The 19632-nt window shown below is 38.2% G+C and overlaps 1 protein-coding gene across 1 annotated transcript; it reads left to right on the top strand.

Annotated features, from left to right (window-relative positions):
• The first annotated feature begins 18191 nt into the window (after nt 1-18191).
• LOC148028746 (uncharacterized) lies at nt 18192-19389 on the top strand. Its single transcript, XM_087688605.1, has 2 exons — nt 18192-18631; nt 18815-19389. The coding sequence occupies exons 1-2, from the start codon at nt 18549-18551 to the stop codon at nt 19098-19100; spliced, it is 369 nt and encodes a 122-aa protein (XP_087544731.1). The 5' UTR covers nt 18192-18548; the 3' UTR covers nt 19101-19389.
• Nucleotides 19390-19632: the final 243 nt, after the last annotated feature.

Below are 19632 nucleotides of genomic sequence, written 5' to 3'. Positions count from 1 at the left end.
GTTTACATATACTAAATCCCCTAAGTATTTTTGACATCTTCCTTTTAGCAACTGCTATTTCTAATAGCTTTTATATTTTATATTTGGGATCTTTCTTTGCTTGTTTTATTTCTGTAGCTTCCTTATTAACCTTGATAGTTCCTTTTTTGGCCATGTTGTGAAAATCAATTAACAAGTTCTCCAACTTTTTATTTAGGAGGTCCTGGAGAGAAGCTTCCTCTTCATTTTATCAAGGATCTGAATGGCAATATATTTTATTTCTTTGTACTTTATGCCATTCATTAGAGGATATTTTTTTAAAACCCTTCCTTAGTGGAGTTAAATAGCCCCTTTGAAGGGTCTTATAGCCTTTAAATACTAGGCCTAAATTGTCATACAAGTTGGCATAGTTTACATAGCTACTTTGTAGATGATGTAGACATATAATTACTTAAACTTTGCATCAACAATACTTCAAAAAGCAACAAAGGCCAAAGCACATGTATATGTGGCATGAACTCATTAAGGGCTTCAAGTACTTATCCCTTTTTCTTTATTCTATGGTTGTTACTCTCTCCTTATCTTTTGATTTTCTTTCTTTCACATGGTGTTTTGATCATGGTGGAAAAAACACTCAAACATGTCTATCCACAAAGAACATACTCGTTCAAATAGTCACACACACAAGCACTTGCGTGTATCATGCCTCTAAAGTTGAGTCCTCGGTAGTAAACAAAAACCAAACACGCTGAGGGGCCTAGGAGGTCTTTAGATTTCAAAAAACTGCACACAATAAAAATGTCGATAGCCTATGCACAATTATGCTAGTTTATTCTTTCTACTTACATAGGCGAAGAGAAAAGCTCGATTAATAGAAGGTATTAAGGATAGTTTGAATGTTGACCGAGGTGATGTATGAGACCGATCTTGACAACCAAAATTTCCTTCGTAGAGTAGCTCTGGAATTGTCCCAGTGACTATATTACAGGGACGCATGTGCATACTGTAGAGTACGATAGCATTCAGTAACATAGCTGTCATTGATATTTCTTGGAAGCAATCATCGAGCCTTCCATCATTCTCAAGTTGCTAGGTCTTGTGTAAACTTGCAACGTGGGTTGCGTCATTGACCAGTTGAATGTCTTCCTCTCCCTCCCTACATCATCCCCCCGCACTCACACTCTCTCTCTCTCTCTCTCTCTCTCTCTCTCTCTCTCTCGTGCAAGGCACCTGCACAGGCTTATCTATATTAATCATGTGCCTGTCCTTATAACCCTCAACTACGTTTTCCTTCCACGCAGGCGTTTGCAGGTAAGCTTCATCACCTTTCTCTCGTCCTTGTTCTCTCGTTTTCGTAATTCTCTGTTTCCTGGATGTATCTACTCACTAACTCACAGAGGAGAGATGCCCATGCCTGACTGTTACACGAACTCACACCTTCATCCATCTGCCTACAAAGGTTTGTGCTCGCCTTCAATCTCCGACTAGACAGCGCTCTCTCTCTCTCTCTCTCTCTCTCTGTGTTTCGTTGTAGATAAGCTTCCCTTGGATGAAGAGAGGGAGGGAATCAACGTGGCCTTGCAAGTAACTATAAGGGGGGCGTCTCACGGAGCGTTTGGATCCGTTTTGCTCAATTCTGTTGGTTTGGATCCGTTTTGCTTCTCATACTCTTCACCATGGGAAAATGCCTAACAATAGACGCAAAGCCCAAAAAGGGTGGGATTTGTTGATGCCAAATGGGAAGGTAATCTTGACGAAGAAGTAATGAGGATGCAAATTCCAATGAAAGAGTACTCATTCTTCAAGGAAAACCAATGCTGACGAAGGAGTATCAAGATATGGAGATTCCAATAGCAAGGTATGATATTAGAAGAATTGAACGAAGAGGTGCATCATGTGAGTGAAAGATTTCTTCTTTTTAAATGTGAAATGTAAGTATATGTGTTAATATAGATTGCATCCACATAATAATTACATCATCCAAAGGAAAGTTCACAAACTCATCAAGCATAGTTATAAAGCCACAAACTTTTCTTGAGCAACCTAGCAACTTATCTAGAGCCTATAGGTACCATCCTTGAGGCCTTTCATCAAGGCACTACCTCTCCTAAATGCATTTCCATGGCATTGCCATTAAGGCACCAATTCTATTTTTGTATCTACAAAACACCACACCATTCCTTAAGCTCCATAATTCCTTGAAGATCCATTACCTTGAGAATGTGTGAGAATTTCACTTCCTCCTCATAAAACTTGTCCTCTCTACATGAGAAAGGAGAAGGTTAAAGTGGTCTAGCTAGATCTCAGCAAGCTTAGCCCATATAATTAGTCCTAAGCAAGCGATGCTTTTTGGTGACCAAGTTTAACGAGGAGGGATCAAACTTCTAGCATATTCTTATGCCATTGGCTTGAAAGATTTGTTTTTATTTTTGAGTCATTGAGGGCTTCTAGACACTTAGATATCTACAATCAAGAGATTGCAGATAAGTACACATATAACACGCATTGAAGCCCTTATAGTTGTTCTATTTTAAGTTACATATACTCACCAATATTGTGGGAAATACCCTTTCTTCTATAAACTAGAGGGCTTTTATAGATGGTGTTACGTCTCTAGATTATAGCTACCCTTGTGTAAGGGAATAGTTTGATGTGCATTCACTATGTGTTTGTGGATTACCAAACAAGAAACATTCATATAAGAGCTTCATTATATACAATGACTACCTAAAGGAAAAACTATTATCACCATCATCATTGTCACAATAGGTAGTCTAATAGAAATGGCTATCTTAGAGCACCTATGATCCAAATCATTATCTTCTATCTTCATCATCTAATGAACATAGCAAAATAGCGCAAATATCCAAGTGTGACCCAAAATGGACCATACCTACCAACAAGTTAAGCCCTTCTTGAATGTTATTTTTAAGAAATAATGTAAATACCAATAAGGCCACCCAAAGTATTTAAAATGTTAAGATCCACAAAACAACCATTTGGATTTAGAGCAAGGTTATGATCAATATCTCAAATATGTTTGGTTAGTTTGAACTAGATGATTATCTTGAGTAAGGAAACAATCATGAACACAGATTTTATTTAAAAGAAATATGAGGTGCTCCTCATTTACTAGCTTCATCAACAACCACTACAACATATAGACCCAATAGTGACATTTAAAGCAACAGAATTATTTATGGAAAAAATTACCCATGTCATCTCTATTCATGTCGTTGTTAGCGACGTGATCGATTCCTCGCTATTTGCGTCACTAATCGAATTAGCAATGCAAATAACGGCACTAATAGCGACAGTTCTAGAGTAAATTTCCGATGCCAATAGGGACGGTTACAGAGGGAAAAAAAATAGGTGGCAGGGTAGCTATATGCATTAAATATTCTTGTATAATTCGTTTGCAAATGTCACATACACCTAATGTCTAAAAATTGTGTATCAGATTTTCAAAAAAAAAGGAATCCTCTGATTGCAAAAGCTAGATATAATCAATTCGAAAATGTATTACGCAATGAGTTTTTTCATCACTTGCTTAGACTCGAGAAGAAAAAGAACTTGTGATTGCAAAGCTAGATATAATCAATTCAAAAAAGTATTACTCAATGAGCTTTTTTATCACTTGTTAGGCCCAAGAAGAAGAGCTTCACTTCAAGCTTTCATTGTAGTCAGAACCCTAAGGTATGAATAAGTCCCATTGATCTTCTGCTCACTCCAACTTATTCCAAACTTATTCAAGTCTTTTTGGGGGAGCATTTGGACATTTGTAAGAGTTATACCATGGCATTGGAGCCAAAAACACTTATATAGTGAGTGGTAGTGTCTCTAAGCTGTACTTCTTCCTTCATGATTTTACCTATGTCTAAGTCATCTTCTATCTTTTCTTTCTTGTCTTCACCCTCAATCTCAATGTATGGAGGTGTTTCAAGATCAAAAGAATCAAGCTGATCCTCCCTCTTCTCAAACTCCATTTTTTTAGCTTAGACTAGCTGTTGTACTCCAAGTAGCTCCTTGAAACGAATGAATTTCTCTTTACCAAGTGATTTGGTAAAGATATCTGCTACGTGGTCTTTTGTCTTCACATGAAGTAGATCAATCTGTCCTACAAGTACCATTTTCCTTATAAAATTATAATGAATCTCTATATGTTTGGATCTAGCATGATAGAGGGGTTGCTAGCCAGCATTACATTACTGAGATTCTCACAATGCAATGTGACTTGGCTATCCAACTGGATATCCAAATCATGTAGCAATTTCACAAGACAAACTACTTCGCATGCCGCTAAGGTTGCACCCTTGTATTCTACCTCTGTAGACTAGATAAAGCAGTGGTGGGTTGCTTCTTACTACTCTAGCTGATCATATTGCTTCCCAAACTGAAAGCATAACCACTAGTTGCTTGACCTCTTGTCATAGACACAACTAGCCCAATCAACATCCGTATAACCTATCAAGTCAAATGATTTCCCATGCTCATAAAACATCCCATAATCAGCATTACCGTTCACGTACCGCATAATCCTCTTGACTGCATCTAAGTGTGGCTTACGAGGTTTTTGCATAAACTGGCTAATCAACCCCATTGCATAACTCAAGTCAGGACAGATAATAGTAAGGTGAATCAAGCTATGTCTGTACATAGTTAGGTAGCCAAGATCCTAATTCTCTTTTTAAAGGAAAAAAATGTGTGCAGACCCTTCGTCCGAAGTTTGGCATCTAAAGAATCCTTTCACGCTTCTCTCCTCCTCCTCCTTCTCCTTCACGGGTTTCCTCCTTCTCCTTTGTAGTTGTCCCCTCTCTTTTAGTGGATGCGGCGGCAATGGCACTGGCAGTGGCGGCCTCTCTCTCTCTCTCTCTCGCATTGATTTATCTCTCTTATTCTATCTATACATCTCTTCATCAACAAAAAGAAAGAGAGAAGTAAAGAAAAGAGAAAAACAAAGAGAGAAGAGATAATGCACTTACCTTAAAGCTTGAAGAAGAATCCCTTTGTACTTCTCTCCTTTTTCTTCTCCTTCGCGAGTTCCTTCCTTCTCCTCCCTCTTCATGGATGGCGGCATTGGTGGCGGCCTCTCTCTCTCTCTCTCTTGCTTGTTTAGAAACCTGAAAAATGTCATGCTTAGGTTTTGACACTTTTTTATGAATCCCCTCTCTCTCCCCGTCTCTCTCTTCCTTCCCCTCCCTTCTTCTCTCTATTTCTCTCCCTTCTTCCCTCCCCACTCTCACTCAACTTATCTCATTGCAAAGACAATCAAAGATAGAAAATAAAAAGCTTAAAAAACAAAGATATTGAAAGAAATGTCACCCGACCTCTCTTTATCTCTCTCTCCCCCCTCTCCATTTACTTTACTTTCTTAACTTTCTAGACTCTAATTCTCTCATTGTTTTCCTATTTCTCTCTCCCTCTCTCTCGCTCTCTATTTTTTTCTCTCTATCTCTCTTTCTCCCTCCCTCTCTCTTCTTTTCACTCTCCTTCCTCTCTTTACCTCACCCTTCATTTCTACCTCCTCCTCCTCCTCTCTTCCTTCCCTCTCCCTATCTCTATTTCTCTCCCCCTTTCTTTCTCTCTCTATTTCCCTTTCTTGTTTCCTCTCTCTTTGTTTCTCTCTCTCTCTCTCTCTCTCTCTCTCTCTCTCTCTCTCTCTCTCTCTCATTTCTCTCTTCCTCTTTCTCTTTGTTTCCTTTCTCCCATTTCTCTCCCTCTTTCTCTCTTCATCTCCCTTTCTTCTTCTCCCTCCCTCCCTCTCTTTCCATGCATTTCTTTGCAAAGAAAAACAAAAAAAGAAAAGAAGAGAACAAAAAAATAAAGCAAGAAGAGGCAATGTACCTACCTCAAAGGCCTGAAGATGAAACCCTTTGTACCTTCTCTTCGCACCTTCCCTCCCTTCTCCATTGCACAATTCTCTTTCTTCTTCGTGTATAATGGTGGCGGCGGTGACGGTGGTGATGAGCTCCCCCCCTCTCTCTCACACTCTGGTGCGTAGATCGGTCGCTGTATGCTCGCGTAGTGAATCCCGGAAGGTCCCCAAGAACAATCAACTCTACTTTTTGCACAAGTTACAAGGTAAAAAGCATGAACGACAAGAGCAAGAGACCAATTGGGTTCAATCTCCCCCCATGCCTTGTGTGAGCGCTTCACAAAGCATGTATTTTATGTATATTTCTTCTTCATGCTCAATAATAGCCCAATTTACAAAAATATATCAAGCTTTTAGCTTTTGAGTTTACTTTTACAAAAATAGAAATAAAGCTAATGGACGGTGCCCAAAGAGTCTGGCACACCCAACACAATGTCTAAATAGAAATATCATATCCGTGCGCATAGGCGCATACAAAATAATAATAAATAATCGATGCCTCAATAGACATGACAAAATATAGGCGTGGCGCCTATTAAAATATAATCCATAGATCGAATACTCGCTAGACTCCAATGCTTTCCTGCGCCACTGCTGCTATCTCTACACATCAACTGAAGCATTCACAATCGTTAGTAAAATAATACAATTAAACCGACAAAAGTGAATACCTAGCAGTCTTCAGCTACATAAATAAATCAACTGGTTAGAAATAAATCCTAACCTTTATTTATTATGAGTGTGCACTCTAAACTCATAAACGTTTATTAATTTAACATGCATTTTGTGGAATCACCCGCTATGGAATCACCCATGTACACACTAAATTAATGAAACGCCTGAAAAGGACAGGCGTCCCCATCAACTTCTCGCACAAAGAATCCACTTTGTGTATGAGCCCCGATCATCAAAGTTTACGGAATCCACCGTAAAACCTCACGGAATCCACCGTGGCACGGAATCCACCGTGAAATATGCCTCCTGGCATCATACCCCCGGGGTGGGATACCAATTGACCTCAATTGCTATTAGCTCAATGTGGAGCTAACATAGTGGGGAAAGCATTTAAGTCTCTAGCGTGCATCCATTGTGCTTCCTCTACAGGATGGTTCTTAAATTTAACAAGATATCTAGAATACCTTCGGCCAGTTCTAGTGGTCATAAAGTCAGTGTCTATGATAGCTTCTGGTTCAAGTATTTCAGTCTCTTTCTCTAATAAAGGTGGGTTTTCATAAATAGGGTGTACTGATAGTTGGCCTCTAAATGGTCTCAATAAACTAATGTGAAATGTATTGTGAATTTTCCAATGAGATGGTAATTCTAACTTGAATGCATTATCATTAATTTTATGAATGATTCTAAATGGTCCATAGAATCTAGGAGCTAATTTGACAACTGGATGTCTATCTACACTTTGCAGTCTACGTTTTTCTATTCTCAGCCAAACATAATCATCAACTTGGAAATTCATGGCTTGTCTTTTCTTGTTAGCTTGTTTGGTATATGATTGCTGGGCTTTAGCAATCATATCTTTAACTTCATCAAATATACTGTTATGCATACTAGCAATATCATCAGCACTCTGAATTCTATTAGACAAAGATGCAACAGGTGTAGATAATCTATATCCATAAATGACTCCAAACGGTGCTTTCTTTGTAGATGTGTGCGGTGTATTGTTATATGCAAACTGTAATAAATGCAAATGAGTGTCCCATGTCTGAGGTTTAGAGATAGTATATGCACGTAAAAGATCTAGAATGATGTCGTTTGTGGCTTCTGTTTGTCCATTAGTTTCTGGATGAAATGCAGATGAGAAATCAATCTTTGTGCCTAGGTTAGCAAACATGGTAATCCAAAAATTGTTACAAAATCTAGAATCACGATCTGAAATGATAACTTTTGGCAATCCATGGTTAGTAAAAACAGTTTTCAAAAACAACTGTGCTGCTTGTGATGCTGTTAAAGTTTTCTTACATGGAATGAAATATGCTTATTTACTAAATCTATCTACAACTATCCAAATCATATCATGGTTAGATTTAGTATTTGGTAAACCAGTAATGAAATCCATAGAAATTTGTTCCCAAGGTTTAGATGGAATAGACAAAGGCATAAGTAATCCATACTATTTACCATAATGTCTCTTAACTCTTTGACAAATCAAACATTCAGAAACAAAGTTAGATACATCAGCATCCATATGCGGCCAATAAAAATCTTCAGTTAACATACGCAATGTAGATATGATACCTCTATGACCTTGATATGGGGGACAATGAATTTCATTCAAAACAAAAGATCGGAATAGAATTGTAACACACAGTCTCTTTTCATAAAACATAAATCCATCATTATATGACAATGAATCAACAGGAATGAAATTATTTTGAACTAATTTATTCCAATCAGAATGAAAAGTAATATCCTGGTGATATGTATCTTTCATAGCAATCAAAGAATCAAAAGATATGACAGAAATATTATGAATGGCAGGTCTTCTACTCAATGCATCAGCCACTACATTTTCTTTTCCAGGTTGGTATTGAATGATAGGATGAAAACTTTGAATAAAGGAAGCCCATTTGATATGACAGTCAGAAATTTGGGGTTGGCTAAGTAAATGTCTAATACTTTGCTGATCGGTCTTTATCATAAATTCTGAACCCATTAAGTAGTGTTTCCACTGTCTTAATGCTTGTATAACTGCTAATAGTTCTTTGTCATATGTGGAATATTTTAGCTCAGAGGGTTTTAGCTTACAACTAGAATATGCTATAGGATGATTGTCTTGCATAAGTACGGCTCCTATTCCTGATCCACTAGCATCGGTCACTACTAGAAAGAATGGTCTATTAAAGTCAGGCAACTATAGAACAGGGGCATTGGTTAATGCATGTTTCAGTAAGTCAAAGGATTTCTGTTGATTTTCGGTCCATTGGATAAACAATTCCTTTCTTGAGAAGTTTGGTTAATGGTAAAGCAAGTAATGAAAAATTACGTACAAACTTCCTATAGAAACTAGCAAGACCAAGGAATGAGCGTAACTCATGCATGTTTTTAGGAACAGGCCAATTCAATATTGCATCAATTTTCTTAGGATCAACTTTAATTCCATCAGATGATACAATATGACCTAAATACTCAATTTCTGTCTTAAAGAATTCACTCTTTTCAGGATTTGCATACAGTTGATGTTCTTTCAATAATTGAAAAACTAATGACAAATGCTCATAATGTTCTTTCTCATTTTGACTAAACACCAAAATATCATCAAAGAAAACAATTACACAATACTGATATTTCAAAAAGATACGGTTCATCATTCTACTAAAGGTAGTAGGTGCATTAGTCAATCCGAATGGCATGACCAAAAATTCGTAATGACCAAACTGTGTTCTAAATGCAGTCTTGAATATGTTAGACTTATCTAGCCTCACCTGATGATAACCAGACTTAAGGTCAATTTTACTAAATATAGAAGATCCTTGTAGTTTGTCCATAAGGTTATCAACTCTAGGAATAGGATACCTATTCTTTACAGTGATCTTATTTAAATCTCGATAATCAATACACATACGATATGTATTATTCCTTTTCTTGACTAACAATACAGGTCCGCCGAATGGAGAACTCCTAGGTCGAATTAAACCTCTATTTAGTAATTCCTCAACTTGACTCTGGATTTCTTTTTGCTCTATCTGGTTATGCCTATATGGTGCTTTGCAAGGTGGTTGTGTGCCAGGGATCAAATCTATCTTATGGTCTTCTAGACGTGAAGGAGGTAAACCTGGTGGTAGGTCTTTTGCAAAACAGTCCTTAAAATATGCAAGAAATTCTTTATGCCTAGGGTGCATATGACTTTCCTTTACTTGCAATTCATTCACCCAAATGAGATAGGATTTACTACTCTTGCGTAATGCATGTTTAGCTTGAGTATGTGAAAGCAGTGGAAAAACATTAGATGCATGCATACCATATAATGTAATAGATTTTCCTTGAAAATTAATATTCATTGAGTGTGTGGAATAATCTATATCTGGGTTATGCTGATGTCGCCAAGGCATACCTAAAATAATGTCACTCGACTATAATGGAACAACTAAGAAATTTCTTCTTTCAGTGTATGAACCAATTTGAATCTCTAAGTCTTGCACTTCCTGTGTACCATTATACCTAGTGCCTAAAAATGCAGCTTTTATGCGATAATGCGTAGGTACAGTCTGTAATTTCAATTCCTTTACCAATTTTGTTGAAATAAAATCATGAGTACTACCGTCATCATGCAAAATAGTCTTTTCCTTTCCATGCACCAAACATTTCATAGTCAATAATGAATGTGGAGTAGGCATACCTGGTAAAGTATCGGAAGTAGTAGTAGTGTCATCCTCATCTTCAGTGAAATCAGGCATATCCTCATGTTCGTCTTCGTCCATGGCTCCAAGATAGTTGATATGAGCTGGTGGCTTCTTTGAATGACAATTTGTTGCGAGATGTCCAGGCTGGTAGCATTTATAGCATACTATTGGCTTGGCTTTGGTTACATTATTTGCAATGGCGGGAAGTCTAGGTACATTTGGATTTGGCTGTGGAATAGGCTTAGGGTTTGGATTGACATTGGATGGTAATGCAGGTGGTTTAGCCCAATTCTTGTGGAAAGATGATGAAGAGAAACGACCTAGATTAAATCTTCTAAAATTGAAATTGAATTGTTTAGATCCATAATTACCATTGGCTTGGAATTGCTGTGGTCGTCTGTCTCTACCGCGTAGCTTATCTTCAGTGTCGTGAGCTAGTGAAATGGCATCTTCAAGAGTAGTAGGCTTGAACATGTTAACTTTAGCGTAGTAATGCCCAAGGAGTCCAGACATATACTTCCGATTATGTGTCGTCTCTGGTACGTCTTCAAGTATGCGTAGCTAGAGGAGTGCATTCCAAAAACGCTCTGTATACTGAGGTATAGGTTCACGATTCCGTTGCTGGAGTAGATCCCATTGCTTGATAGCTTTCTCATGAAATTGCGGTGGAAGGAAATTTTGCATGAACTTCTTCTTGAAATCTTCCCAGGTAGCAGGACATTCTATGCTCTTGCATACTACAGTCCACCAAAGTGATGCTCTGTCTACCAAATGATTAGTAACACACTTGATTTTATCTTTTTCTGGATAGGTTTCCTCATGGAAATAGTCATCAAACTGACTAATGAATGCTAGAACAGTCTTTCCTTCTCGTATGCCATTGAAAGTACGAAATTTGAAACTTCGTTTACTTATCTTTGATTCCTTGCGAATGGTTTGAGCTTCAAGAGTGGTGTCGATGGTACGTCGAATCAAATCTTCAGCTTGAGGTTCTTCTTTGTCGGTAGACGCTCTTTGTAATTTTGCCAATTGCTCTTGCAATGCTTGCCTAGCCCTTCGTTCTTCTTCCAATTGCATCATGATTAAGTCCAGCTTTTGCTCCATAGTAGGTTCAGGTAGGTCGCCTTCAGCCATAAGATCATCCATATGTGGTTCCGTCATCCTGTAAAACTCAAAAGACCTTTCTCACTCAAAATCAGGTTAGCGGGATAAGCGTAGCTCAAATTTGGGTTACAAGGCTTATGTGTTTTTGGGTATTTCTTTCTCAATCTTCAGAAAATTTGCGATTTATCCTTCTTCATATGCTGAAAATGCTTCAGCAAACCTGCGTATGGGTGGAATATCTTCCAATGAACAACTTTACAGTTCGGAGTTTCTGCGCAGGAACAGTCCTTCTAGGAGTTTTGAGCAAAAGTCAGTTTTGACTCCAGTTGATTAGTCTGACTTGCAGAGTTGCAGACTTATGTGACTTGCAGAGTTGCAGACTTGCAGAACTTAGCCGACTTAATGAACTTGCAGAACTTGATTAGAGGTTACTTGCAGAACTTGACTTCTGTAGGGTGGGACCTGGAGTTGTTGACTTGCAGAGTTTGAGAGTTGCTTAGAAGACTAAGCTTAATGGATTAAGCTTTAGCTTAATAGTAAGAGACTTAATAGTCTCAAAACGGCGCAGATTCGTGGGGGCGGCCGTTTTTATCCACCGTGATTTTCGGGATGCTGTCGTTTTGCAACGATTTCAATTAGTGAAGCTTCCTTAAGCTTCTAATCAAGCTTATGGACTATTAATCTTAAGCTTTGAAGCTTAATAAAAAGGAATTACTCTGTTTATCCACGACTTGTTGATGGAGATGAAGGAGTGGTCGTCCGCCTGTACAGCCCGGTCCTTCGCGATCTGATGAGAGAAATAGGGGTTCTTGATCGCCAGAAGTCTGCCTGTATCGACGGTTCATGACGAGATTGACCGTAGAGCCCGATCGTTCCAGGAGCTCCGCCTTCGCACGAGATGGGTAGCGATTGGAAGCTCTTGATCTCAGTTGCGCTCTGATACCACTGGTGCGTAGATCGGTCGTTGTATGCTCGTGTAGTGAATCCCGGAAGGTCCCCAAGAACAATCAACTCTACTTTTTGCACAAGTTACAAGGTAAAAAGCATGAACGACAAGAGCAAGAGACCAATTGGGTTCAATCTCCCCCCATGCCTTGTGTGAGCGCTTCACAAAGCATGTATTTTATGTATATTTCTTCTTCATGCTCAATAATAGCCCAATTTACAAAAATATATCAAGCTTTTAGCTTTTGAGTTTGCTTTTACAAAAATAGAAATAAAGCTAATGGACGGTGCGCCCAAAGAGTCTGGCACGCCCAACACAATGTCCAAATAGAAATATCATATCCGTGCGCATAGGCGCATACACAATAATAATAAATAATCGATGCCTCAATAGATATGACAAAATATAGGCATGGCGCCTATCAAAATATAATCCATAGATTGAATACTCGCTAGACTCCGATGCTTTCCTCCGCCACTGCTGCTATCTCTACACATCTGAAGCATTCACAATCGTTAGTAAAATAATACAATTAAACCGACAAAAGTGAATACCTAGCAGTCTTCAGCTACATAAATAAATCAACTGGTTAGAAATAAATCCTAACCTTAATTTATTACGAGTGCGCACTCTAAACTCATAAACGTTTATTAATTTAATATGCATTTTGCGGAATCACCCGCTATGGAATCACCCATGTACACACGAAATTAATGAAACGCCCGAAAAGGACAGGCGTCCCCATCAACTTCTCGCACAAAGAATCCACTTTGTGTATGAGCCCCAATCATCAAAGTTTACGGAATCCACCATAAAACCTCACGGAATCCACCGTGGCACGGAATCCACCGTGAAATATGCCTCCTGGCATCACACTCTCCCTCTCCCTCTCCCTCTCCCTCTCAAAGCTTTAAGCTCTCTCACTCACTCTTTCATTGTTTCTCGCAAATGTTTTCTCGGCAAATGTCATGCTCGGGTTTTTTAAACTTTTTCCTTAGACCGGCTTCGCTATTTGTGTTGCTATATGCATCGCTATATGCGTCACTAATACAAATAGCGACACTTTTAGCAACACCGCTTTTTTGTGTCGTAAATAGCCGTCGCTATTGTCCCATTCTCTTGTAGTGAACAAAGGTAACCATGCATTAGGAGGGTGCTTTAACATTTAGGTTTTTAGTGATAAGGTTATATTTACAATTTGTATGATGATAAGGTTCATTGCTTAGCTTAAGATATAAATGTGTCTAAATGGGTGTTTAAGTCCAAGTATGGAGGTCTTTGACAAAACTCTTAAAGAGAGAGATGTTCAATGTTTGAGGGCTTTTTAATAGTTAAAGAAATTTTATTGGACAAGCTCTTAATGTTGATATCTTCATGATATGGAAGCTAATTAATACAACCTTTCTTGTTTGTAAAATTTAGACACAGAATAGTCCTATCCATGAGGTAACTAAAACAATAAGTTTAATGGGTGAAGTGTCTAAATAAACTATTAGTGGCTCTTCAAATGCTCGGTGGCTTTTTATTTTGTGGTCGTCTCTTTATAGCATGCAACTATCACTACAAGGAAATGGAAGTATAATGACGGCCATTTCCAATGTGATTAGGTTAGGTGATGTTGCTATATGCATCACTATATAAGTCACTATTTATCTTAGTAATACATATAGCGATGCTAATAGCAAAGGATCTATCACATCGCTATTAGCGATGCCAATAGCAATGACGGGGGCAATTTTTTCCATGAATATTTATGTTGCTTCAAACACTAATATTGGGTCTATATGTTGTATTGTATATAATATTTGCACTTTTATACTAGTGTTGTGTGGAATTATCTTCTCTTTAGATACACTATCGTTTGTGTTGAAAATAGCAAAGGTGAGTTCATTTTGTCATGATAGTGTGATTTTAATACTCACATCGATGAATATCTTCAAAAGTTTCAATCACTACCAATTTGCATATGTTTAATACATTTGTATTTTATACTTTGTTGCATATTTGAATAATTTGGTTAAAGCATGTTAAATTGCCAAAAGTTCAATAAAAACATCCATGGTCTTTTTACTGATAAATAGGTTAATTAGATAGTATCTATTAGGCTAAACTTTTATTGGGTAATTAAATTGGCAAATAACCTATCAATTGGAAGGTTTTTTAATTGCAAAGGAAATTTGAAGGTACATTCAATGGTTTTAGGCAATGTTCGCTAATGAAACCCCTCAACTTAATTGAAGGAGATAATGGAGTTAAAATTAGGTATTATCTACATTTTGTGTGTGATGGCCCTTATCATGAATAGACTATTCCAAAAGGGTATAAAAATATTATTCATCATATGCAAAATTAAACCTACCAAATGGAAGATTATATCTCTAGTTTCTCTTTTTGCAATGTCTAAGTGGACAACATATTTGATTAACCAATGAAACCCTTCAACTTTACTTAAGTACATATTCTTGTGCAATGAGCTTGACCTTTGTAAATGAGGGTGCCATTATTTACATGATCGAGGTATTATCCACATATTTTTGAATGATTTTCAAGTTATACGAAAAATGATGTTTAATACAAAATTTCTTATTAGGTACAAAATCTCTACTAAGTGGAATGTTTTGTCTATAGCTTTTTTTCGCAAAATCAAAGGGAAGATGTATGGTTTGTATTTTGGTAATGCCCCCCTGTACGCCGCACACATCTACAAAGAAAGCACCTTTTGAAGTTATTTATGGATATAGATTATCTACCCCTGTTGCATCTTTGTCTAATAGAATACAAAGTGTCGATGATATTGCTGTTATGCATAACACTATTTTTGATGAAGTAAAGGATATGATTGCTAAAGCCCAACAATCATATACCAAACAAGCCAACAAGAAAAGACAAGCCATGAATTTCAAAGTTGATGATTATGTTTGGCTTAGAATAGAAAAGCGTAGACTGCAAAGTGTAGATAGACATCCAGTTGTCAAATTAGCCCCTAGATTCTACGGACCATTTAGAATCATTCATAAGATTAATGACAATGCATTCAAGTTAGAACTGCCATCACATTGGAAAATTCATAATACATTTCATATTAGTTTATTGAGACCATTTAGAGGACAATTACCTATCCACCCTGTCTATGAAAACCCACCTTTACTAGAAGAAGAGACTGAAATACTTGAACCAGAAGCCATTATAGACACTGACTACATGACCACTAGAACTGGCCGAAGGTATTCTAGATATCTAGTGAAATTTAAGAACCATCCTGTAGAGGAAGCACAATGGATGCATGCTAGAGACCTAAATGCTTTCCCCACTCTGTTAGCTCCACATTGAGCTAATAGAAATTGAGGTCAATTGCTATCCCACCCCGGGGGTATGATGCCAGGAGGCATATTCCACGGTGGATTCCGTGAGGTTTTACGGTGGATTCCGTAAACTTAGATGACCGGGGCTCATACGCAAAGAGGATTCTTTGTGCGAGAAGTTGATGGGGACGCCTGTCCTTTTCGGGCGTTTCATTAATTTAGTGTGTACATGGGTGATTCCATAGCGGGTGATTCCGCAAAATGCATATTAAATTAATAAACGTTTATGAGTTTAGAGTGCGCACTGGTAATAAATTAAGGTTAGGATTTATTTCTAACCAGTTGATTTATTTATGTAGCTGAAGACTGCTAGGTATTCACTTTTGTTGGTTTAATTGTGTTATTTTACTAACGATTGTGAATGCTTCAGTTGATGTGTAGAGATAGCAGCAGTGGCGGAGGAAAGCATTGGAGTCTAGCGGGTTTTCGACTCTTGGACTATATTTTGATAGGCGCCACGCCTATATTTTGTTATGTCTATAGAGACATCGATTATTTATTATTATTTTGTATACGCTTATGCGCTTGGATATGTTATTTCTATTTAGACATTGAGATTGGGCATGCCAGACACTATGGGCACCGTCCATTAGCTTTATTTTACTATTTTTGGTAGAAAGCAAACTCAAAAGCTAAAAGCTTATCATATTTTTGTAATTGGGCTATTATTGAGTATGAAGATTGGAAATATACATTAAATACATGCTTTGTGAAGCGCTCACACAAGGCATGGGGGAGATTGAACCCAATTTGTCTCTTGTCTCATGTCGTGCTTGCTTTTACATGGGTTTTTGTGCTAAAAAGTAGATAACTTTGTTCTTGGGGACCTTCCGGGATTCACCACGTGAGCTATCTGCGTCCGATCTGCGCACCAAAAGTAGAGTTTGGTTACAAGTTACCATGGAGAAGATATGTGTTAAGGCAATGTTATCACACATGTGTTTTGAAGTGGTTGCCTAAGAGCATGCATTAAAGAAGACATGATATATAGAGTCAAAAGGAGGTTTTGGAAATGGGAGCTAATGGCTACTCTAATATTTCAAGGACATTTGTTAGAAAATGCAATTAAATCTCATATTACTATGATGCGGGTAATTATAAGCTATAATTGGAATGGCTACTTTAACATTTGAAGAACCTTTTTTAGAAAATGGGAAAATGTTTGATATTAGTATCATGTAGGTATTAAGAACTTCATTCGAGTCAAGATGTTGCAAGGGTATCAAATATTTGAAGGAGTTGGATTTGCTTGGATTTTTTGAATATTTCAAGCTAGATACAATCATACTTTGCAACTATCTTGTATAGTAAGTGTTGAAGCCATGTTGAGGATTGTTTTTTATTTTGTGCCATTTTATATTATTGTCATGCAAACAAGTCAAAGATTGACCATTTTCAATCTTATTAGTTCATGGCATGTGTATAAAATAGAAATCCTGGTCGTTGTTTGGGTAATAGGACAGCAAACACATTTTTGAAGAGCATTATGGGGGAGAGATGGATGCACGTACATGTTTTTGATGTCTCAACCTTGAAGGGTACTTTTTGTGAGTTGCCCCAATGAAATGGAGAAGGGAAGATTCTAAGTAGGAAACTTGTAGACACATAACAAAACAAGTTTACTAGTGCTGCCCAAAGTGGTATACCAAGCAATTATTGGACATTTACATTGGTGAAGTTGTTTGTAATGTGAGTGATTGGTCAATATATAAAGGAAAATCATAGCTTGCCATTCTTTGATGCTTAGTGGGTGAGTTTACTAGTACAATATGATGTCTTATACCTTGGCTTGGTTGTTTCACCTAGACAAATGTCATTTCGTATATTCTTTAAATTAGATTGAAATTCAATTTTACCTTGATGAAGAACAAATCTTTTTTGGATATTTTAATCATTAAATTATATACATGTATGTATATATATATGTATATATGTATGTATGTATATATGTATAGCCAACTCCATAAGTTGGCTAATGCGTTAATTGTTTGCTTCTAGATGTATTTATTTTTCTCATCTTAATACACAATATCCATTTGCATGTAGTGCTCGAAAGAAACCTGGGTGGTTAGTATCATACCACTTTTAAATGCTGAAATTTACCTCCAAATTTAAAATTAAGAGGTGGGAAAAATTTCGGAGTTCAAATATAACCATCTTGCGTTGTCAAGGGAAAACTGGTTGTTTCCGAGCAATGGCGTGCATAAAAAGCAAGTCAAGAGGGGCGAGGTCGAGTATTCAAACAGTGGGGAAAAAGACAAGAGGCAAAAGGTGTGGGGTCCACCAACCGAGAAGCTCAAGCCTCAATCCTGCCCGTAGGGGAGGGTGGGGCCTGGTTGTGTGGCTTGGGAGGGTGGTCTGAACCTGATCGCTCACATCGCCAGCTTCAGCCTTCACTCGCATCATATCTAATAGCCCACATATCTTGGAAAAAGGTGAGAGAAATGGACGTCTTGCCACTTATAATAACCGCCACATTTGGACATATCCCTGTAAGTTTGGTTAGTCGTTCGCGGCTCGCCCCTTCTTATGCTGCCTGAGCTACACCGTGCTGCTGCAACCTCCCTAGGCTGCGCCCTGCCTACACGGTTGCTTCTATCGCACGTTTATGATTCATGTTGCAAATTTATGGCCCCGCAGTTTCACGTCGAATCTTCTTAGAAGCTCACCCGATCTCACAATCATTCTGTCAAGCCCTTCCTCTTGTTATTCAACCTCCACGGTTCATTAATTCTCATCTTATTCTGCCCATTAATGCCCAGCTTCCTCTTATATAGAGAGCTGCTCCAGCCAGCAGATATTGTCAATGCAGTCCTGTTTTTCTCTCTTGGATCATCTGATTCTTTAACCGTCGACTCAATTCTCTCGTCGTCTTATTCATCCTCCTCCGATCATCGATCATTCGATCGGTCGATCACACTGTCATGATGAGGCGCGGTGCTCTCAGAAACTATATCATCTGGACATCCTTCAAAGGCGCCATATCATGGCCCATAAAACTAGTAAGGTAAGTCCTCTATAGTATTATAATTTCGTCATTCGACTGCTGTTTAATCATGATCATATTGTCAGCGCGCCGCCCCCCCCCCCCCTCCCCCCCCCGGGCGGGGCCGGGGTGTGGGGGGGGAGGGGGGGATTCGTATAATATATATCTATGTACTGACTCATGAGTCTCTCCTTGTAAATGTAGTCGCGTGATCAGAAAGCTGGCTAAGCCTTCCACGAATATCGATCTTCCTACTGTCTCCACCGATCATCCAGTCCTGAATGCCAATCTGAATTATAACCAGGAGGAGGTACATGCTGATCATCTCGATAACTCCCGTTTTCAGATGGCAACAAGCGATCAGATTAGCAAGACGAGAGAGATCAAGCGCTCATCAAAGTTAACAACTCATCAAAATGCAAGCTGGTTAGCTCAAGCAACACCGGTGCAAAGGATTAGCTTGCTAGTGTGCATGCTTTGCACAATCTAGGTGTGGTGCGTTCGATCTCTCTCGCATTGCAAGGGACCTCACGCACAACAGCAAGGTAATGCTTTCCACCTGTGTTACTTGAGCTAACCAGCTTATATATAGGGACTTCTAGTGGTAGCAGCTTCTCTTCAAGATCAGGCTGCCTCTACTTTACTCGTTGGCAAATCGATGATACAAGCTATTATCTATCTTTTGGTGATTCTGCATGGAAGATTACCCATATGAATCTTGTTTTTGCTTGTAGTACTATGGCTAGCAGCCTTTATCCTTTATTTGTATTTAGATCCCTGGACCACGCTTTGGTTGTGGGACTCACATACCACATGTATTTTTATGGCATCATCACCTAGGGTACATGTCCTGAAAGGGAATAAAAATGCTCCCTCATTTGTAGTATCTTCCGTCTCTTGATTTCAAATGTTTTGATTCTTGTGACAATTGTCTTTTTGGCCAGTCAACATGCAATTCTCATAAAAAATATGATATCACGCGTATGGCTAAGCTTTTAGCTCTTATGCATTTTAATGTACGT

Source organism: Lygodium microphyllum, chromosome 11 (assembly GCF_053477565.2).
Source record: "Lygodium microphyllum isolate KBCC chromosome 11, Lygodium_microphyllum_v1.1.10, whole genome shotgun sequence".
In the NCBI taxonomy this organism is placed as follows: Eukaryota; Viridiplantae; Streptophyta; class Polypodiopsida; order Schizaeales; family Lygodiaceae; genus Lygodium; species Lygodium microphyllum.
Note: the sequence above shows the minus strand (reverse complement) of the source record. Positions and strands in the feature narration are given on the sequence as shown.